Genomic DNA, 22,357 nt, shown 5'->3' on the forward strand with positions numbered 1-22,357 from the left:
ACAATATATTAAATAAACATTGCTTTTATGTGTAGGAATGTGTGCGAAATAATAACAAATCAAATCTTAATAGGTTTTATTTTAATAATAATAATAATAAAAACTCATAAAATTGAAAAAAAAAGTTTAGAATTTGTACTCAACAGATATTTTGCTACCATATAATTACATAAAATAAACAATAAAATAATATAAAAATTGTATTTCTAAAATGATTCTATACAAGTTGAATTTTTTTTTTCATGTTAAATTAATCATTACAATTCTCTGATCCTTTCTAACAATGATAATAACCATCAATTCCTCGATATCAGTCTAAACTCGGTCAAATCTAACTAAGACCTACCATAATTTCAACTATTAAAAAAAAAAAGTCTATTTAATACAAAAAATCAGAACCATTCAACTTTTTAACTACAACATATTACTACATGAATTATAAATAAATACAAAGCGTAACAAATGTGAATCAATCACAAAAACCAGTATAAAGACTGGGAATTTAACTGCAATGATAATGACAAAGACAATTTTTTTTTTTAAGCAAACTGATTCATAAAAATCCATTAGTACTAATGAAACCAAAATTTGTATAAATTTATTTTTTAAAATTTCAATAAAACATTAATTTAAGGCACTATTTAAAGGTAACAGTTAGTCAACCACAAAAAAAGGATTTGAGCGCAAACGTAAGGTAACAATTCATTTCAAGTACTTTCAATAAAATATTTTTTGACAACTAAGCCTTTCCAATCATAGATTCGAGTTGTGCAACACAAGGGATTATTTCTTCGCTGTCTTTTATGAATCCTATGAGCCTGAAAATACATTTAAAAAATACATAATTACTGAGAAAATTCAAGAAGTTATTATTATTTATAAGTAAAGTAGAGTACTTTAAATGAATCCTTTCCGCCTCTTCCTTCGGAATGTGAATTAGTTTTTTCAAAGCTGTCATGCACTGGGCAGCGAGGAATTTAAAACACTGTTTCCTCGCGACATTGTGAGGTGGATTTTCCCAAAGTGGAGTAAGAGCGGTTTGCTCCCATCCTAAAATTACAAAAGCGATGACAGCCTCCCATTGTTGGCTAGCTGTGAGAACCTTTCCCGCTTCCAAAATGGCTTTCTGTAATTTTAAATCAGATTGCGTATAAATCATTACGACGTGTTTAAAATAAATGAATACCTTAAAAGTGAGAACATGTGTTGACGCCCTGTTGTAAGCCGGTGAGTCCGTTTTTGACGTAAGTCTTGAATTTGGCAAGCATTTGTATATATTTTTTCTAAGTTCATGGAGCTTATCCGACAATGGTTTTAAATCTGGTGCAGGAAGTTTTGATTTTATTTCCTATTGTGTTTAAACATAAAAATAAAATAAAATAAATCTTATTACCCTTGGAGAAAAAATAAGTACTATACCTCTTCCAAATCTGGATGTCTTGAAATTATACCACTTATAACATTAATCAACTGTTCTTGTGATAGCGCTTTTAAAGTGATTTCCACAGGACCTTGGACCGGGGGTAGCTCGATTTTCATTTTTTTTACACTCGGTGATGCCACATGCTATAAATATTATAATTTACATTTGCATAAGTTTTTTAATGGCTATAATCACTCACGATTTTTTTTTCTGGAGAGCAACTCACATCCAACGGGTCGCTCATCAGAAGGCGCTTCCTAGGTGTGCTTCTAAGAACGATCGTGCTCTTTCCATTCGGTGAAAACTGAACACCAGGTTTAATCGGCGTCCGTTCCTTTCTGTTCGGAGAATCGCCTGTCCTTCTAATGCCCGGAGGGGTGGATACGTCGGGCGGTGACCATGGAGGCATCCTTCTTCTTCCCCTCGCTTGGATCACAAGCTCATCAGGTGAAGGAGCGGGTGAAATATACGAATTTGGCAGTATGATTTGATTGATATCAACATTAAGATTAGTCATGATGTTATTGGTGTTTACAGGATGAAGTCGAGCTTTACAAAAATAAAAAAAATAAAAACATTAAAATTAGCATATTAAATATAACAGCAGCCAAAAATAAATTTTTAATTTACCTAAACTTGAAAAATGTTTACATACGGATGTTTAACAATAATCACTTAGCTTAATCATTAATATCGTATATATAATAATATGCAGTGGCTCAAAAAGTAGACCTTTAATTATTGTTCTCAATCAAATTTAATAATTTTATTTTAATGACACTTTAATAAAACTGATGAGTTGAAGAATAAACTTGCAAATTAAAATATACAAAAAGTAAAGACAATCAAGTTGAGTAGTGGCTGAGTTTAATATTTACAAACAAAATAAGCTAATCCTACTATAAAAACAGTGTGATTTGATTAATTGAAATTGTTGAAATGTTCCATCGTGAAATAAACATCAAGAAGAAATCTCAGAAATTGTACTGAAAGAGTGTATAATGTAAAATGGCTTGTAGATATAAAGAGCAGTACATGTTTAATAAAAATCCAATTGTTTTATTTAAGGAATGATTGCATACTGGATTTTGGTATGGTCCAGGTGAAAAAACAAATTTAATTGTTATCTGCCAAGCTTTTGACCTATTTTTTTAAAATATATATCTGTTGTAATTAATGGTTCTTTTTTCTAAACTACTAATATCGAGGTTTTTCTGTTAACATTTGAGAAAGCTTTAGTTTTGTACTTTTAAAACTGTAAGTAGTATTATATACACACAGCTATATTAGCCTTAAAAAAAATTAAATTGCCTTTACATTTTGAGCCACTGCATGCACGATACATTTATAGTAGTAACCAATATTTACAGCACACCAACATCCTTTTCCTTTTCTTCTTTAAACCAGGAAGTTTTTTTTTCTTTTTAGCCAAACCTACACTTCAAAGTCTATACACAAGAGGGAGGTAAAAAATTATGTTATCGCACTTGAATGCTTGATCCTTCATTAAGGAAGAATGAAGTTGTCTTGATATTTCCTGGTGTTAAAATCAAGTTTGTGTTTGATTCAGAACTGTTCTTTTTCCTTTTAAGCCAAAACTACACTTCAAAATCTGAACAAAAGGGGGAGGCCAAAAATTATGTTATCACATTTAAATCATTATAGAAGAATGTACGAGCCTGAAATAGTTCTAAAAATTATGAAAAAAAATTTATTGTCATTCCACTAGTGCAACTCCTTTTTTTGACAATCACAAAATACATAAATAAATAATACAAAACAAAAAATAAATGACAAAAGTTTTTTTAACCTAAACTACCCTTCAAAAATTCGTACTGTAGGGGGAGGCCAAAAATTAAATGATCTCATTTAAACACTTGATATTTCCTCGTGTTAAAAAAAGTCTGTTTGATCCAGGAGGCCAATAGCATCTAATTAAACAAATTTTTAAAAAATTATTTGGAAATCATGAAATGCGGTCTGGTGTGACAGGTTTTAGAAACATTTTCTTTAACATGCTAACGTTTTGATCTTTAATGATATTCTTCAGAGAAAAAATGTTTGTTTTCCGTGTAGATGTGTCATTCTTGCGTGTCGTGTTGAAAGTCGATCTCAACAAGGATCGAAACATTGACACAATAAAAAAAATGTTTTTCTAAAACCTGCGTCATACCAGACTGCATTTCACGATTTCCAAATGATCAACAATCATTAACTAACGGACACTAAACACCACACGTTATTTGGTATGAGCATTATCAAAAAAATACTTGCATTTTTTTAAATATACACCAGTTGTAATTAATTCTTTTCTGAATTACTAATATCGATATTTTGCTCTTAAAATGTGTTTATATTTGAGAAAGCTCTAATTTTGTTTTTCTTAATTTTGTGGCAAGATTGAAACCTAAGAAAAAGGAAAGCTAAATTGCCTTTATATTTTTAGTCACTGCATCAGTGATAAATTTACCAAAGTAACTGATAATTACAGCGCAGCAACATTCAGAAATCTTTCAAGAATCTTTTTTTTCCCTTTTATTTTAAAAACCAGGAACAGTGGTTTTTTCCATTTTAGCCAGCTATACTTCAAAATCTGTACGAAAGAGGGAGGCAAAAAATATGTTATTTCTTAATTTATTTCAAATATATGAACATGTAAGGGGGCTTAAAGCCCTATTTGTACCTTTAAAATAAATAAATTTGAATCATTACAGAAGAATGAATGAGTCTGACATTGTTCTAAAATGAGGTAAAAAAATTCTTTTCATTCAACTAACAACTCCTTTTTTGTCACCATCAAAATACATAAATAAAACATACAAAAAATAAATAAATGAAAATACGTTTCGGTTGAAAAAGTTTTTTGTTTTGTAATTTTGTATGTATATAACACACGTTATTATGTTTTTCTAAACTATTAATATCGTTTTTTTTTATGTATTCCTTTTGAGAGAGCTTTATCTTCTTTTTTTGTGGCAATATTGAAACCTAAAAAAAGGAAACTAAATTACCTTTATATTTTGAGCCAATGCATGGATGATTCATTTACTATAGTAACCCATAATTACAGTACAACAACATTCAGAAATCTTTCAAGAATTTTTTCTTTCTTTTATTTTAAAAATCAGAAACTGGGGGGTGTCGGTGGCCGCAAGGTTTAGTCGTTGACACGGCCCTCATCACTGTAAGGTAAAGGTCCCGGGTTCGAATCCAGCGGCCCTGCATTTGAACCCGACATACTTATAAATGGGCTTTTTTCAAAAACACTGGCACCCTGAGAGTTCATATGACCTCTGCTGTTGCGAACCCTCATAAAAAAAAAAAAAAAACAGGAACTGTGTTTTTTTCCTTTTTAGTCAAAACTATACTTCTAAATCTGCACGAAAAGATGAGGCAAACTATTGTCATCGCATTAACTTAATTTATTTATAGGTGAACATGTAAGGGGCATAAAGCCCTATTTGTAACTTTAAAATAAATAAATTTGAATCATTACAGAAGATTGAAGGAGTCTATGATATTCTAAAATGATGAAACAAAAATTCTTTTCATTCAACTAGTGCAACTACTTTTGTCACACTCAAAATATATAAATAATTCTTTTTTTAAACCTTCAAAATTTGTACTGTAGGGGGAGGCCAAAAATTAATTAATGATTAATAATTTAAACATTTGATCTTTCCTGGTGTTGAAAACAAGTTTGTGTTTGATCCAAACGACTAATAGCATCTGATTATACAATTATTCTTTAATTATTTGGTATGAGCATTATCCAAAAAATGCTTGCAATTTTTGAAATCACTACTTATATTAATGGTCTTTTTCCAAAATATTAATATCAATGTTTTTCTCTTAAAAGTGTTTCATTTGGGAAAGCTCTAGTTTTGTTTTGTTTTTAATTTTGTGGCAAGATTGAACCTAAAAACCTTTATATTTTTAGCCACTGCATGGATGATACATTTATGCACCGATAATTGCAGTACAGCACCATTCAGGAATCATTTTTTCGTTTTATTTTAAAAACCAGGAACTGAGTTTTTTACTTTTTAGCCAAAAATACACTTCAAAATCTGTAAAAGGGGAAGACAAAATATTGTTCTTCCATTAACCTAATTTATTTCTAATATATTAACACGTAAGGGGGCTTAAGGCCATATTTGTACCTTTAAAATAAATAAAATCGTTATGGAAGAATGAAGGAGACTGAGATTGTTCTAAAATGATGGAAAAAAATATATTTTCATTCAAGTAGTGCAACTTGTTATTGTCGCAATTAAAATACATGATTTTTTTTTTTTTTTGATTAATTGAAAAAAAGTTTGTCTGGCTTACCATTAAGTCTGTTTTCAGAGACAGACAGGGCACCCATCCTCGCTGGTATTTCCACCAGGGCTGAACGCGTCGTCCTTCTCAGAGGGGGTTCCGGTGGCGGAGTTTCCATTTTACACTCAAAACAGGAAGCAAATATGTAAAAACGAATCTAAGTTGGAAGGAAAAGAGATTAAAAAACAAAAAAGCGCGAGAAACGAGGCGGGAGAAGGAAAAAAGGCGCCGGAGGCTCCCTTTACCCTTAAACATATCAAACGACCCCATATAACTTATAGCATATCCTGACTGATTAAATAAAGTCGAAATATGATCTGTTTCGTACTTAAATAAATAAATAAATGGAAACTAATCATGTCACAAAAGGACGCTCACGGCGGTTAGCTCTCTTGCCAATCACTGTTAAATTGAATTAAATTATTTAATTATAATTATAAACTCACCTTTTAGTTTTATCGTATAATAATCTGACGTCCCAAGTTTAAAGGGAGGCTTGGGCTGAACACTTTTTTTTAAAGCACTCGAAGCACCCCGGCCACATCGAGTGCGAGGCAGCTGCAAAGTCCGTTCCTCGTCGTGGTTCGTGGATTTAGGCGGGTTTTCGCTCCAACAGGTGGTGCGGATATCAACAAAAGGGGGCCGGGCATGCGCGTTCGGGTCAACACGTCAACGACGACCGATAACCGACGGCTCGCCGCCTTGGTTGACTACCGGCCTTTTCTTTCTTTTTTTAACACTTTATGCCTGTTTGTCTGCCTTTTTTTCCTTTCTTCTGCCGGGCATTGTCTCTTTCTTCCTGTTTTTTCGGTATTTATGTCTGCCAGTGGGTCAGTTTTTCTTCCGGCCTTTTGGTCTTTCTTCCGGGTTTTCGAACTCTCCGTCTGATTAGGCTGAATCTTTCTCTTGAGTTTTATGATTAACGATCATTGAGTTGTCTCTTAGTCTTTCCTTAACTATGTCTGCCTTTTGGTTTGTCAGTTTTTTCTACCAATATTAAGATCTATGTAAGTCGGTCTTTAGGACTGCTTTTTTTTTAGGTCTATAGGTCATGGAGGTCCATAGGTCATAAGGTCTGTCTGACTTTGTTAGGTTTATTCCTATCTACCATTTGTTATAGACAATTTAAATAGTGCAGTGTCCAAGAGGTGGCATCTGAAAATATTGGGAAGGGTAGAAGAAATCCTAGGTTCTTGCAAGAAAAGTAGGAAACTGCTGTACATTATGTTGATGTTGGTTACTAAGAAGGTTTTTCTTTTTGTTCTACAAGCTCTACAGCTTTCTGGCGTATACTTTCCTAGTAGCTTAGTTCAGTTCAATCAATTTGATCCTTCTCTTCAGGTCATTGTTTTTAAGCAGGTTGTTGCTTTTCTTTTTTTAAACCTAGGCTATGTCTCCATAGAATGGTTACTTTGCAAGTAAAGTAGGGAACTGCTGTATATTATGATACTGTTGGTTACTAGGAAGGTTTTTTCTCCAAGCTATGCGGCCTCCTGGCTTATTATACTTTCCTAGTTCCTTAGTTCAGTTAAATCGATTTGATCCTTCTCTTCAGGTTATTGTCTGTCATTGCAATTCCTTTCCCTGTTTTTTTTTTCTCTTTTTTATATACATCCCAGGTTATGTCTACATTGAAAGGTTGCTTTGCATTCGAAGACAATATAGGTGGTCTTTCTTCCTCATTACATAACCTATTTGAATATTGGGGGTCATTAAATTTTGGGCACTCATAGGTTATTTTTATTATTTTGGCAGCTGCATTTGTTGATAATATTCTTAAGGGTTTCTGGTCAAATACCTGGATATAGTTTGCATAATTTGTCAAAGCAATACAAATAGTTTGCATTGTTCACACAAGTGGCAATCCCTTTCAATATTTCTAGCTTCATAATTTAAAAAAGTCCTTTTTGTTCTTTTTAGATCTTTCTTTTACATTTTCGAACTCTCCGTCTGATGAGGCTGAATCTTTCCCTTCAGGCTTTAGGACTGCCGATCATCATACATTGAGCTGTTTACCTTTCCTTAACTGTGTCTGCCTTTTGATTTGTCACTCGTTTGTTCTTCCACTATTTCAATCGATGTGAGTTGGTTTTTTATAGATGCATAAGCCATGTGGTCCATAAGATAGCCTTTAGATCTGTCTGTCTGTCTTTGTGTTGTCTTTTTGTTGTGTTCATTTTTATCTTCCAATTATTGCAGACAATTTGTATAGTGTGTAGGTACTGTATCCAGCCTCCCCAAGAGGAGACATTGAAAATATCAGGAGTAAAGTGGGAAACTACTGTATATTATGATGATGATGATGGTTACTAGGAAGGGGGTATTTTGTTCTCCAGCCTTCTCGCATACTATACTTTAATAGTTCCTTAGTTCATTTCATTTGAGCCTTCTCATTAGGTCATTGACGTCTGCTACAGTTCCTTTCCTTGTTTTTTTATCAATTTTAAAAAAAATTTTCCAGTTTTTTTTAATAACAAGTATATGTTCTTTCAGACCCTCCTCTGGCCAGTATTTTTGCTTTTTCATTACAAAAAATTCTGTTGTGTCCTGATGCCCAAGATATCAGGTTGTACTTCTCCAAGTTTTGGAGATTTTGGTTGCATTCACTGATTAATTTTAAAATAATTTTTTGGCAAGAAACTTTATTTGCCTCTTAGCTACCTGATCTTATGAGGATTTTTTTTGTTAATATAATCTTTTTTAAGATTTTCTAAGGTGGGGCTTCCCAAACCGTGGTTCGTCGACCGTAACTAGGGGGTCTGCAGCAACTTTGAGAAAAAGTAAAAATTACAAAAATAAACAGAGAATGAATAAATACAATTTTTAAAAAATAATAACAATGTGTACCGAAAACAAAAAAGTTTTTCTTTTATAGCAGCAGTCATGGTGTTCTTCTCAGCTATGAAACAAATGCCAGGCCTTGTTTAACAAAGTTTTGGTTGGGTGTGTTCAAATTATTAATTATATCATATTATGAACATTGAAGTCAAGACTTTTTACATTTTTTTTTATTTATTATTTTTATATTTTTACTATGTGTTGATGTTGGAAGCCTTTATCATTCCTAGCTTCATCATACAGACGTTAGGTGGTTGTCAAGTGCAAAAGCACTTTCACGATTACAGACTTTTGGATGGACCACAATTTCTAATTGGCCAACATTGTCAATGATGAGAAATGGCAATGTATACTGTCGTATTTATAAGATATTTTCATTAAAATGAATGAGATGAGTCTTTCTTTGCATGGGAAGAGTATCAAATTTTTTGACGTCTTAAAAAAAATCCAGTTTTGAGTTAAATCTGTTGAAAAGGAAGAGGTGGAGTGTTTTCCTGTGTTAAATGATAAAAAAAAAAAAAAATAAAATAAAATAAACGAGAGTTTGCAAAAGGTACATTGATTGATGAAATTTACAAACACCTTCATAGTTGGGAGATATCCTTTCAACACTACTTAGCTCGAGATACAATGCTGCAAGACTATGAATGGCTGGTCAACCCGTTTTCATTTTCAACAAAGCCAACCAGTCTATCTTCAACTGAATATAAATGTTTGATAGACATTACTTCAGACTCCACCTTAAAATCTATTTTCCGATAGTTACCCCCATTTTGACTCCGTCTGGAAAACAAAAAATTTCAACCCCTTGTTGAAAAAGAAAAACGTGTTCTTCTTCCATTTGCCAAAACTTACCCATGCAGATCCGGATTTTCTATCTCTACAGCCACCGAAGCTGTCTACATACTGAACCTGACATTCGTCTCAAGCTATCAAAAATTAAGCCCAACATATCCAAATTGTGCAGGCTAAAACAACCTCATTCTTCTCATTAATTCATTAATCACTAATGTCCAAATTATTACTTGAAAATTGGCTCGAGTTGTACGTATCTATTGATTCCGTTCTATCTAATTTGATTTTTGTGTTCTGATTTTGTAAATAAACCTTTTCATGTAAGGTATCGATTGAAATGAAAAAGTTAGTGACACAAGTGGTAATCAAACCCACAACATTCGGCTCAACACGCCGCTGCTCTAACCACTTGAGCTATCGTGACACGAGTCAAAGGTCCCGGGTTCGAATCCCGCTCGTGACACTAACTTTTTCATTTCAACCAATAACTTTCATAAAAATATTTATTAATTGAAAAAAGTTATTTGATCAATTGGACCATGATATATAATGGATTTGTAAATAAAGTTAAGTATATCAATCTAATGTTTGTTTTCATAGTGATATCCCTCTCCATCCATCAAGAATGAACTGATTAATGCTAATTTATAAAATGTTAATTTACTACATATATTATAAGTATCTAATTTTAAATACTTAAATGCGAGGGGGTTCACCCTGGATTTTGTTTGTGAAAGTGGTCCGCTGGCTAAAAAGGTTGAGAAGGCCTGTTCTAAAAGACAATGTTGATGGCACGTCAGTGCATAATATATGCTGTGATGTTTTAAAAGATGTTTTCCACTCATGAGAAAAAAAAAGCTCAATCTAGCAAATATTGAGGCTTGTCAAAGGTATGGAGACTCATAAAAAGCCTGGAGCTGTTTAGCTATGTATAATCAACATTTTAAGGAGCCTAATAGTTCAAAATAAGTCCTACAATGTATGTGTTGATAAAGGCTTTTTAGCCACTTTAATAAATCTTATTTTCTGCTTTACAGATTGACCGAATTAGTTTGTAAAACTTGGAATTCGCTCCTTTTCTCCACGAACACCCCTGCCTCTAAAATCGGTCTCTGAGTTGAGATTCGTTTTGAAATATTTCCCTCAGCGTTTTATTTGTTTAATATATAAAACTTATTATTTGTTTTTAAACAATTTTGTCCGTCGGTCGGCATCATTGAAGGCGATAAATCGTACAAAACATCCTATACGCCAATATTTGTCAAATGCAATAACAAAAAATCACCATTCCCGTGAGCCATGAATGACCCGTCCTGACCCAGGGGAAAATCGGACGATTTAATTTCTTTCTACTTTTCACCTCGCTGGAGGAATTTAATGAGTTTTACGCACATTTTCTCGATGATTGACGGTTTCTTTTATTAATTATATCCGTTCGAAATTGTCTGCGGACGAGGTGAGCTCTGAAATCCATGTTCTTGTAAATTACTTGTCCACTATTGATAATAACAGTCAATTTGAGCTGAGAGGCCTTAGTCTTGTGTTGTTTGATAGTTTTCATGTCAGTGATTTTTAAAGACTGAATTAAATTTAAAAAAAAATAGTTGATTTATGCTGCTTTTAATACACTTGATGTTAATCAGTCCTGGATTTCAGGCACTGCCCTCTTATCAAAAAACAAGTTTGCCATTTTCACTCTGAACCTTTTTTTAAAATGTATATCATTGATATCTCATTTTCTGATAGAACTATGCTGACTAATGGCCGATGGGCGCTCGGTAATATTCTGCAATTTCACTTTAATGCTTTCTCAGTCATTTAACACAAAAGAACTAGTTCCAAATTGTCTAACTCAAGGAGAAGATTGGGTGGTATTCTAACATGCTCTCTATATAGAGCCAAATAATGACAATAGTTCAAAAGGAAGGTTCTAATTATAAATGGTTTTGCAGTAGATTGGGTTTCTAGCTGTAATTGCCCAAGAGTTACTGCCTAGATCTCTGATCGAATAGTTTCAGTCAGAAAACTGAATTGCTGCAAAACCAGTCCCAGAACTGTTCAACTATTGAATTGATGTATTCATTCTATTATAACCAATTTTTAATAATAATACACTTCAATAACATGGGAAACAAATTACTTTGCATAACAACATATTTTCTCTGATTTGATCTTTACCGCACATCTTGGTCTGACCACTTTTCACCAGCCAATCCAGTGAGGATAAGCAGACCAAGTAAGGATCAAATTACAGGTTCTTCACCCTGAGGACACTAGGAAGTGTCACACACTAGGTCTAGGAGATCTCACTCAGTATATGTCCTCATGGGTTGAAAAGGGGATGAACCTGTTACTTGGTAATTTATGAACATTCCAGTCTGTCTAAATGCACTTTTTTTTATCTGTCAGGCCAAAATGAGAGGAAATTACTAAATTACAGGTTCATCTCCTTGCAGACACTAAGAGATCTCACTCAGTGTATGCCCTCCTAGGTTTGAAAGGTGATAAACCTGTTTTTGGTAATTTCTGACCATTCCAGTCTTTCAACTGTTTTGGTCTGTCAGGCCAAATTGATAGGAAATGCCCAAATTATAGGATCATCACTTTGCAGCCAGTAAGAGATCTCACTCAGTTTATGTCCTTCTGGGGTTTGAAAGGGGATGAACCTGTTATTTGGTAATTTTCGATCATTCCAGTCTGTCTAAATGCACTTTTTTTGGTCTGTCAGGCCAAAATGAGAGGAAATGACAAAATTATAGGTTTATCACCCTGCAGACACCATGTGATCACTCACAACATATTTCCTGTTGAAGTTTGCAAGCAGATCAACATGTAGTTTGATTATTTTCTATTATTCTAGTCTGCCTAACTTTGCAGTTTTGATCTGTCAGATTCAATTGGATTAGATTCAATTGGAAATGACCAAATTACATGTTCATCACCCATAGACACAAAAAGATTTTTTAAATATATTTCCTCTCGGGTTTGCTGTGGGATGAATCTTCCGGTAATTTCTGATCATTCTAGGCTACCTATTTTTACTGTTTTTGGTCTGTCAGATCAGATTGATTGGATATGATCAAGTTACAGGTTCATTACCCATAAACACAGAGATTTTTTTAATATATTTCCTCTCAAGTTTGACATCGGATGAATCTTTCGCTAATTTCCAATCATTCTAATTTATCTATCTTTACTTTTTTTGGCCTGTCAGATCAGATCGATTGGAAATGACCAAATTACAGGTCCCTATCCCAGGAGGAAATCTCAAGACACTGATGCTCGAACCAAATTCTCATATCAAGGGGCATGCCAACATGTTCTCTATATAGAGCTAAGGAATGTCACCTTCAAGTTGAGCAGTATTCCTCTTTACATCATGGAGAATTAAAAATGCAATGTGGTTTGGACGTATCTGATCTGGTGTATAAATCCTGGTATTTTTGGCCTGTCAATCACGTTTCAGCATTTCATTTTAATTCTACTTTGAATAACACAAAATAAAAATTTTGACAAACCATGTTGGATAATTGTATCTGACAGAGTAAAATAGCGTAGAATACAGGTTTATCACCCCTCAGACACAAAGATAGCTTGTACAGCATATTTCCTCTTGTGGTTTGTAAGGGGAGGAATTTAATTTAGCCATTTCCTATCATTTTAGTTGGCCTATCTTTGTTTTTTGTATTTTCAGGCCACAATGATCAGAAACGACCAAATTACAGGTTCGTCACCCCACAGACAGACACCAAGAGAACATGTACATTATATTTCCTTAGGCGAAATCACAGGTTCATCGCCTTGTGGACACCAAATCTCACACAATATATTTCTCTTTATGATGTTTATAGATCGACCTGCAGATAATCAATGTAGAGTTCAATATCTTCTTTAAGGTCTTTACTAGGTGAAATTTCTCTTTATGTTTATGACTGGAACAACCTGTAGTTTGGTAATTTCTGATCATCCTAGTCTTCTTATCTTTGCTTTCTTCACCAATCAGTTAAAATGATTGGAAACGATCAGAATGTTCGGGTATCGACAAGCATAAAAATTGTTTTATTTGGGAGGTGTTTTTAAATTCTCTTGTATTTTCAATATAAAATTCAATATAACAGCAAGTTTCATTCTTCTGCCATATATTCTAGGCTATAGAAGTACTAATATTTGGTATTATATAATATGTTTTAAGTCTAATAAACGCTGCAGTAATGTGATGGAGAGAGTTTTAAAACCTTTCTGCAGTGATAATGTAAGAATGAGTATGGAACAAGATCCTCCCACTCCTCTTCTATCGGCTGTACAGAAAAGACCAGGCCCAACAAGAAGAAGGACCAGATCGACTGGAAGCCTTCGAGAACTTTCTTGTAAGAGTGATAATTATGTATTTGTACATACATTGTAACTGTCATATGGCGAAATAATTTCTACAAATATTTTTATTATTTTTAATAGCGTATTCCTGGAGCAACAAACACAGTGGAGATTCAAGCAGTAGTGTCGGAGAGTGGGATTTTTCAAGAGAAATAGGAATGTCAAGCCTTCACCAGGTAGCGAATTTTTTTCTTTCTTAATTTGCATTGAATTTATGTTATTTTTGTACCGTAGAGTGACAGTGATGATGTTAGTGGAATCCAGGGGAAAAGTACATTTTACAATCTGCAAAGCCACCACAGGCTTCCCTACCTTTTCCCTAATATTGAATCGGATTCTGTCAACGAAAACTTCTCCCCCGTAAGGCCAACTACGAGGAGGTAAGTTAAATATTTGCCAGATTTTTTTCTCTCGTCAGTTTACAAAATGCATTAATGCAATAAACAAAAACTGAAATGTTTACAGATTTAAACATTCAAAATGCAAGTTAGTTGAATGAATGAAGTGGTTCTAAATTATTTTTTCATTTTTATTTTTTTGTTTTTAAATATAATTATTGTTTTGTAGTTGAGCATGCTCAAGAAAAAATGTACTACTCGCAGGATAGAAAAATTAAAAAATAAAAACAAAAAAAAACTGTAAATAATAATTTTGAAGATGAGTGGATTTTAAGAAAAATCTTAGCTTGAAATAAGTTGTAATTATTTACTTTTACGATATTTCTTTTCATTACATTTTTGTTTGTAAGTACCTTCTGCGTCAAGCTTAATTAAATTTTTTAGTTTTTTTTTCGAGTGTTATGTGATTATTGGCAGTTGGAAACAAATAAATTCACTTTAATATACTTCTGAAAACATAACAAAAAATCTTTAAAGACTAGAAAAGGTATTTAAATTAAATTATTTATGTTGGATTATCTTAATAAGGATGATATGGAATTGTTTGTACTTTATCAGATTATTTTGTTAAATGCTGATAACAAATTGAATATTTATGTTTGCAGTCTATGATGACTATTTCCACTTAAAACACTGTGTACAACAACAGATCAAAAAATAAAAAAAATAAAAAAATCAGCCTCATATTATGATGAATGAATGTCAATCGTGTGTGTACTAATGTGTTTTTAACCTTACCCTATTCCCTCCCGTTTCTTTTTATTATTCCTTGTACTAACTGTAAATGGACCTGTGTGGTGTGACTGTTTGTGGTTGAAGCAGGCCGAGGGGTTTATTCAAAGTGTTGCGCAGGAAGAGAAAGCTAAAGAGGATGGCAATGGAGATGTCTACAGCCTCAACCTCGTCTCGTGCTGCCAATGCATATTCATCGATCGGAAAGAAAAAGAGGATATTGCGCCACACTCCTAACTGTGAGAACAAGTAAGCCTTTTAATCTATTTATTTTTAATTATTTTATTTACTCAATATGAATTTGTAGATTTTGTGTGGGGCTAAATATCGGGAAAAGGAAACGGAGCACGAGGAGCATAACTGATCCGCCTCAAAGAACTGTTCTTGCACTACATCGACTTAGTCTAAGAGATGACACACAGCATCCTCATAGCAGCTCGTCCTTGTCTAGTTCAGAAAGCGATACTGGAATCTATACAAATGACGAAGGAAGAGAAGGTAAAATTATTTGTTAAACTTGAAGAAAATCCGTGTGTAATTCTTTTCTGTAGGCGATGATGAACAAAGTGATTGGGTTGGCGAGGCGAGAGGTGTTTGGGACGATTCGGACAGAGGGGAAGGAATGGACGACGATCAACCTTTTAGCCTGCCGATTGTAAGAACCTCAAATATTTTATTGGGAAAAAATTGGTTTCAAAACGACCGATTGATTAGGTTGGAAGACGAGGCAGAGAAATAAGAGGCGGGAGGAGGCGGGTGCGGAGTGATAAAGCTAGTTTCACTGTCTTGACCTCTGCAAATGAAAAGTTATCCAGGTTTCTTCAAGACCCTGCTAAATCCCAACTTAGGTTTGTACTTAAATAAAAGTAGCACAAAGAAAGAGCAGTAAGTCAAGAAAAGTATTTCAGGCTCCATCCAATGAAGGAACATGAAAGGCACCAGTTGAGTCATTTAGCAAATCTGTACTCGTTAGATATGCAGCTTGCAGAACATCATCAACATCGTGGATTGACATGTCCGATCTTAACAAAAACCAGGTAAAACAAATATATTCAAAAAACAACTTATTGTTAATATATTTATAATTTTTTTTTGTTCTTTAAGCAATACTGTAAGAGGAGAACCTGTGAACATGACTAGACTCAGCAGTCTCAGTGATATTAAAAGACGTAGACGCACTCCTCCAAACGTCCATACTGTAACAACAGGTATATTAATCATTTAATATGTAATTTAAAAAAAAGTAAGTTGTAAATTAATAAAATAAAATTGTTTCTTAGATGTAGAAATGGGAGAAAGCGGAGATTCAATGGTTACAAGCCTCTTTGGGTCGGGTTCAATCAGTCCCATCATATGTAAAGAAAGACATCATGATCAAAATTCAAGGCTAGGTAAGTAGGCATCAGTTTCCTGATTTTATTGTACTTATTAGTGAGTAAAAAATAATGAAATTAAAATAACAAAAAAAAATACATACATAATAAATAATTGGAATTTTTTTGAAAATTATAGTCGGAGCGTAAAATTTTATTTTCCCCCTCATAGATTTTTCAATTAAAAAGCAAGCAAAAAAAAAAATATATATATATACACACACATGCACTGACTATAAAAAAATAAATAAATTAAATAAATAAAAAATAAAAAACCTGACCACCTAGTTTTTGCACAAAAAAATGGCCAACTTTGGAAATGCATATTTTCTCAGCCATGCCTTTTAAATCGCAGACATGTACTAGGTCTCATTTTTTTAGAAAATTTTACAATTAACAAGTTGGCTTATTTTAGATGTTTTCCTAGCTGTCATTCATCTGTAAATTCAAAAATTCTGGAATAAGTTAATTTTTGCACTTTTTATGAAAACATCAAATTGAGCTGTGGAGCCAGGAAATCGCCCTATAGCAGTTGATAGGAAATTGTAATAAGATTTGAATTGGTCGCCTTCCACTTTGCCCTATTTCTCAAACGTTTTTGAGATATTCGCGATTTTTGGGAAAAAATGTGGTTTTTTAGGTCACTCTCCCCCGATTTTACCATACATAAACCTACTGTTTCAGTACATTTTTCGAATTAAATATAAATTTGTTTAAAAGTACCTCAAATTTTCATATTTGGGAACTATGATAGCAGAGAGTTAGCGTGATAGACTCTCAGCTCGTAGACCTCGTGATCGTGGGTTCGATTCCCACCATTGCTCCTGTCGTTTTTGTTCATAAGGCCATTAAAAATAAATAATAATGATTGAATTTAGCATCAAAAAATTGCTACAGATTGATGTTATGACCTGATATTAGTTAGTAGTGTTAAACTGTAATAAAAATACTATTAAAATTAATTTTTGATTTTTTAAAGATCACAAATGATGCAGTCGAATGTTAATAAGGCCACTGGTAGAACTGCCCACCGCAGAGATTTTCCTACGACTCTCAACACCGAAGAAAGATGGCAAAAGGCAGGGGATTAAGTATCACAGGGTAACAAATTGGCATAGCTACTAGGAGGATGTATGTATTTTTTCCTTTAAATACAGTCACGCTGAACTCGTTGAAAAATTGTGCAACGAAAATTTCATTGTATACGGTCGAGGACTTTTGCAAAACAATTTCATTGTTGCAGAGTTGAGAAAATCTTCAATTAGAAAGAGAGTTCGTACATTCAAATGTACAAGTCAAAGGAAATAAATGGAAAATAGGTATCTAAGTAGGTACTACTTAGTAAAATGATAGTTGGCAAAGTTTATTTACAACTTTTCAAAAAATATATTTATTTACTTTATAAACAAATAAGAATTTACTGTAGTGATTATAAACAAATAAGAATTTACTGTAGTGATTATAAACAAATAAGAATTTAAATTGTCCTGAGACATATTTTTTATATAATTCAGCTATGTTGAAAATGGAAATTATTTATTATTCTATTATATTTTAAAAAACAAAACAGAAAGAAAAAAAATCATGAAGAAAATCCAAAATCAATATAAATTGGTTCACCCAGGTCATTGTAGAAAATTGCAATCTGTTAACATTAGGCTTTCTGTTGCAGGTTATTTGAAGATTAAAGTGAATAGGAAATAATTTAGTACATATATAAACTGCTGATTAGATCTTATGGATTTTCTAATATACAATAAAGCGCTGTCTCAATTCCGTCATTATGTACTAAAATAATTTAATTAACTTTTAATAAAATTGAAAAGTTATACGGTAAAAACCAAAAATTGGACTCACTCCCAACCTTCCAAACAAACCTTGCTAAACAAAAGAGAAAACTACTACTTGATTTTATTTAATACTTTCTCTAATTTAGATCATTGATAATTAAGATGAAAAATAATTTACTATTTCAAATGTGGACAGTTTTCTACAGCAGTTTATAATGGTTAAAATTGTATATTTCCATAGTAAAAAAAAAAAAAAAAGTATGATTACTTCAAAATAATTTTTTTTTTTGTAAGTTAGCTCCCAAATGGTAAGAGCTTTTATTATTATTTTTAAAACAATATAACATGATAATTGATTGAATTTATTCTTGTAGGATTAAGAAACCAATTCTTTGGTTTAAATCAAATTTTGAAGTGTATATGTTGTAAATACGAGTATTTGAGTAAAAAGCACTAAACAAATTTTTTAAAAATTGTGTTTAAAATTGGTTGCGATTATATGATACACTGTCATTTTGAAAAAGTCATACTACGGATTTTTTTTTACACCACACCAATAATATTTGAAATTTACTCAAATGCACTTGTATTATATATATATAAAAATAGAAAAAAAATCCAAGGATTTTAAAATATTATTATTATTATTATTATTATTAATTTTTAAGGGCGTTTTAACGGCTAAGGTCATTTCACGCCCTAACATCCAAACCTTCTGTAATTGGATTTGATATTAATTGAAGCTTTATTATTATGTACATCTCAGAATTTTTTTACAATTATTTTTTATTTATTTATTGGGGTGATTAAATAAAAATGTTTGTAATTATGCATTTTCTTATTTGTAGTAAAATTCCTTTTATTACAATTTCTTCCGCTGCTATTCATATTAAGGTGGCTCCAAGCATGGGGGATTCAATCCCTTGGGGCGGGTGCTTGGTTATTTGCCGAGCAACAATATTCAGTGTTCACCTTGCTCCCTTGGTTTCCTTGTTCAAAGTCATCAATATTTGTGAAGCAGCAAACACAAAGCATTCACACATTCTGGATCAACTGTACGTACGGATATCAACTTTAATCATCAACCAACCCTGCTATTTATTTTTCAATAATAAATGATCCTAAACAGTATAGATGTATTAATAATGAAAGAACAATTCAGCATTGTTTCTGTCGGTTAGGAATGGATCCTCACCGGACCGTCGGCAATTTACCCGGTCGCCGGGTACCTGGGGCTCATTAGAGATTTTTTTCCCGTGGCTGCTTCGTCTCCAAAAGGGGAATAATCGAGTGCCACACTGTTTTTATTTTATTTTCTTACTTTAGGAAAACAGTGAAACCCTCGGGGTGAAATAACAACATAACAAATAAAAAAAATTAAAAAAAAATAAATAAATAAAAAAAACAAGAAAATAAAATATTAATGTCCTCTGTATTAAGAATAAGATGTAAAAAAAATAAAACAAGTCTTCAGAATTAAAACAAAAACAAAAAAAAAACTGTCCAGAAACCAATCTTATAACTTAAAAGCTCGAACCTCGTGTACGTCCTTTTTCTCGTCGTTCCAGAACGGTTTTCCCCTCGCACACGCGAACCCTTCACTCCCCGACGATGAGAAAAGTCCCAAAAATAATACACTTTCACGTTTTACTTTTTCACCTCGCTCGTCCACACCGACCAGTCCCAGCTCGAGGCCTCCTTGTTCACTCCCGTCGGACCCCACTCCTCACCAGCGTCATCGCTGAGCCCTGGCTGGGCTTCCTTCGTCTTCCAAATGCCACCCGCGTGTCTTCGGCCTCTTCCAGACCTCGCTTAATCTTGCCGAGGGCACCCTCGCCTCTGCCCAAGTCTGGTCACCCCAGTGCAAAAAAAAAAATATTTTTCTCGTGTTCACTTCTAACAAACTAATAATTTGGAACATTTCTCTTCCGAATCACAAAAATCGGAACGATGCGTGAAAACGGATCTAAAGTAAGACAAGGCAATAGTACTATGTGACCAAGTTTGTAGCCACTACAGAAAACAATACCAACAGCTGCAGCAATGACAGTTTCACTATTGGTACTAAGTACTCGCACAGCACGTGGCAAATATGTTTTTGCTGATTCTGCTCAAAATAGGTGGTTGTACAAACCCCTATACATAGGAACGATATTTGGCAAATGCCAAGACGAGCATTTTGAGACTTGGCAAATGTTCGATGGCATTCGGCGAATACCGCATGTCTGGAGCCACCTTAATATGTGATAGGTCCAGAACTTCTTGGCATGGAAAAGTGCGGAATTCACTCATTGGACAGAGACCATCCAAGAACCTCTTAGTAAGTTTTGTAAGTAAAGAAACAACAGAATGCATCTAAGGAAGCAGGAAAAATGTAGAATCAGAACAGATTCTTAATGAGATGTGAAATAAACAGGGATTTTAGAAAAATAGGTATAATCCAACATAGTATGTGCATTTTCTACAAGAAAGCGGAGAAGACATCAACACACCTACTATCTATCGGTGGTGCTACTTATCCACAGCAGGAATGCTTAGGGATGTACAGAATAGTCATATAAGAAAATAAATCATTGAAACCATGCTTACTAATCAAATTTCTTAATGTACTCACCGTTGTACTCTTAAGTACAGTATGGGGATCTAATAGCTCTCAAAGGATGCAGTTTATATATTTTTAATTTTTTTTTGCAACCACCATTTGGGTTATTTTCCACCTTGATAGAGTGTAGGTTAAGATGGTAAGTGGGTGCAGGGAGGGAACCCACCAGATGGATGAAAAAAGGGCCTGAGGTAGCGCACACCCCGGGGTCACCTTTTCTTGTCAATTATTGTACCTATACAGAATGTTCAGAAGGATGAGATGCAGTGCAATCAGTTTTTTTTACACACACCTCAAATATTACATGTACTATACTATTGTAGTAATTGTTATGTTGAGCCCCATCCTACCAAAAATATTAGTAGGACATGTCATAGAAAAACCTCAGTTGTCTTTTCACCTCTGGAATGACTTTATTCTTTCCTCTAGAGCTTTGTTTCTTTTCTTTTTTACCCTCAACTCTTATCGATTATACCTCACTCAGGGAGCACCATTAGGTGACCTTTCATCTCTAGTTACTCAAGTTATCTTTCCTTATAGTGTCACTATATGTATTTTTTAAAATGTTAAATGTAAGGTAAGAAGAAGAAAAATAACTTTATTCTGGGACTGGTGTCCCCTAAGAATAATTTACATGAAATAAATAAAGGAAGTTCCTTCTATGAAGTTAAAAGTAAAAAAAGATAGAAATCTTGGCACAATGTAAGGCAGGCCAGAAGAGAAAATTATGAGAATATTAAACAAAAATAACAAATGTTAACGTGAGGTCTCTGCTTGGAGGGAGAGGAGGTGATTATACAGGTGGGATCTAAAGGAGGCAGCGTGACGAATAGAAAGGGGAAGGGAGTATCAGAGTTTAGGGGCTAGGATCAGAAAGGATCTTTTGAAGGTATGGGTTGAATGTTGCGGAAGGATAAGGTTGATTGGGGATGAGTGGGTCTTACGAGTGAGATGTGAGGAGTTGAATCGGAAGGATTGGATGATGTAAGGAGGACGACGAGTGTGGATGGACTGGAAAAGAAAGCAACCTAGGGAATACTGTACACGGAAGGAGGGGAATAGCCAGGAAAGTTGGGAATACTACCCCGACACCCGGGATCCCCGTGGGGTGCCACACACAAATCTTACGCAACAATTCATAATGCGCTTCAATCGCGCGTTCTCCCCCTCCGAGAGACCACCGTATGCCAAACAGCTATAATCGAAGAAGGGAAGTATAAAGGAAGATACAAGGAGTTTGTGGGTGGAGAAAGGTAAGAGAAGCCAGGACCGACGAAACTGGCTGAGAGAGGCAATGGAATGGCGAGAAATTTGGGAAATGTGAGAATGCCAGGAAAGGTTTTGGTCAAAGACTACTCCTAGGTTTTTAACCGAAGAGCAGAAGGGCATAGGATGGTTATTTAGCATGAGAGGTGGGATGCTGGGGAGGGAATTGAGGAGTTGCCTGGACCCGATAATTATGGCGGTGGATTTGGACGGATTGAGAACTAGGGAATTTTTATGGGCCCATTCGTTGATGGAATTTAGGTCTTTTTGGACCTTGAGTGGCCGAGTGAAGATCGTTAGGATATGTATATTTGGGAGTCATCGGCATATAGGTGATAGTTGCAGGACTGGATGGAGTCGAGCAGATCATTGATATAAATGGAAAAAAGGATAGGAGAGATGCTAGAGCCTTGGGGCACCCCAGATTTTAGAGGGAGGAAGGA

General features: G+C 33.9%; 2 protein-coding genes across 6 annotated transcripts; one reads left to right on the forward strand and one right to left on the reverse strand.

Moving 5' to 3' along the window:
• Positions 1 to 111: 111 nt before the first annotated feature.
• Positions 112 to 6,349, reverse strand: LOC106672518 (tethering factor for nuclear proteasome sts1). 3 transcript variants are annotated; one of them, XM_014404039.2, is made up of 7 exons: positions 6,193 to 6,349; positions 5,756 to 5,870; positions 1,650 to 1,972; positions 1,420 to 1,566; positions 1,187 to 1,348; positions 897 to 1,126; positions 112 to 818 (listed from the first exon to the last, which is right to left on the reverse strand). In XM_014404039.2, the coding sequence occupies exons 2-7, from the start codon at positions 5,862 to 5,864 to the stop codon at positions 740 to 742; spliced, it is 1,050 nt and encodes a 349-aa protein (XP_014259525.1). In that variant the 5' UTR covers positions 5,865 to 5,870; positions 6,193 to 6,349; the 3' UTR covers positions 112 to 739. The 3 variants fall into 3 exon arrangements, with proteins under 3 accessions (XP_014259525.1, XP_014259523.1, XP_014259524.1); XM_014404037.2 differs by having other exon boundaries at positions 1,623 to 1,972; XM_014404038.2 differs by having other exon boundaries at positions 1,623 to 1,972; positions 5,756 to 5,903.
• A 4,308-nt stretch (positions 6,350 to 10,657) lies between these two features.
• Positions 10,658 to 17,519, forward strand: LOC106672502 (G patch domain-containing protein 2-like). Of its 3 annotated transcripts, none has more exons than XM_014404009.2 (12): positions 10,658 to 10,835; positions 13,572 to 13,746; positions 13,835 to 13,929; positions 13,988 to 14,133; positions 14,971 to 15,132; positions 15,191 to 15,381; positions 15,435 to 15,538; positions 15,598 to 15,731; positions 15,792 to 15,920; positions 15,988 to 16,091; positions 16,164 to 16,274; positions 17,236 to 17,519. In XM_014404009.2, the coding sequence occupies exons 2-12, from the start codon at positions 13,596 to 13,598 to the stop codon at positions 17,244 to 17,246; spliced, it is 1,338 nt and encodes a 445-aa protein (XP_014259495.1). In that variant the 5' UTR covers positions 10,658 to 10,835; positions 13,572 to 13,595; the 3' UTR covers positions 17,247 to 17,519. The 3 variants fall into 3 exon arrangements, with proteins under 3 accessions (XP_014259495.1, XP_014259496.1, XP_014259497.1); XM_014404010.2 differs by having other exon boundaries at positions 14,974 to 15,132; XM_014404011.2 differs by having other exon boundaries at positions 10,659 to 10,835; positions 15,004 to 15,132.
• Positions 17,520 to 22,357: the final 4,838 nt, after the last annotated feature.

This window comes from Cimex lectularius, unplaced genomic scaffold (assembly GCF_000648675.2).
Source record: "Cimex lectularius strain Harlan isolate CLEC.00 unplaced genomic scaffold, Clec_2.1 scaffold64, whole genome shotgun sequence".
NCBI classification, from domain to species: domain Eukaryota; kingdom Metazoa; phylum Arthropoda; class Insecta; order Hemiptera; family Cimicidae; genus Cimex; species Cimex lectularius.

Excerpts from the sequence above, each read along its gene's own strand:
- LOC106672518 (XM_014404037.2), bottom strand. The coding sequence starts at position 5,864 with ATGGAAACTCCGCCACCGGAACCCCCTCTGAGAAGGACGACGCGTTCA. Across the intron at positions 1,349-1,419 it reads GACATCCAGATTTGGAAGAG|GAAATAAAATCAAAACTTCC; the intron begins GTATAGTACTTA and ends TAAACACAATAG. Across the intron at positions 1,127-1,186 it reads CACATGTTCTCACTTTTAAG|AAAGCCATTTTGGAAGCGGG; the intron begins GTATTCATTTAT and ends TTAAAATTACAG.
- LOC106672502 (XM_014404009.2), top strand. The coding sequence starts at position 13,596 with ATGGAGAGAGTTTTAAAACCTTTCTGCAGTGATAATGTAAGAATGAGT. Across the intron at positions 15,133-15,190 it reads ACTCCTAACTGTGAGAACAA|ATTTTGTGTGGGGCTAAATA; the intron begins GTAAGCCTTTTA and ends ATGAATTTGTAG. Across the intron at positions 15,539-15,597 it reads AACCTTTTAGCCTGCCGATT|GTTGGAAGACGAGGCAGAGA; the intron begins GTAAGAACCTCA and ends CCGATTGATTAG.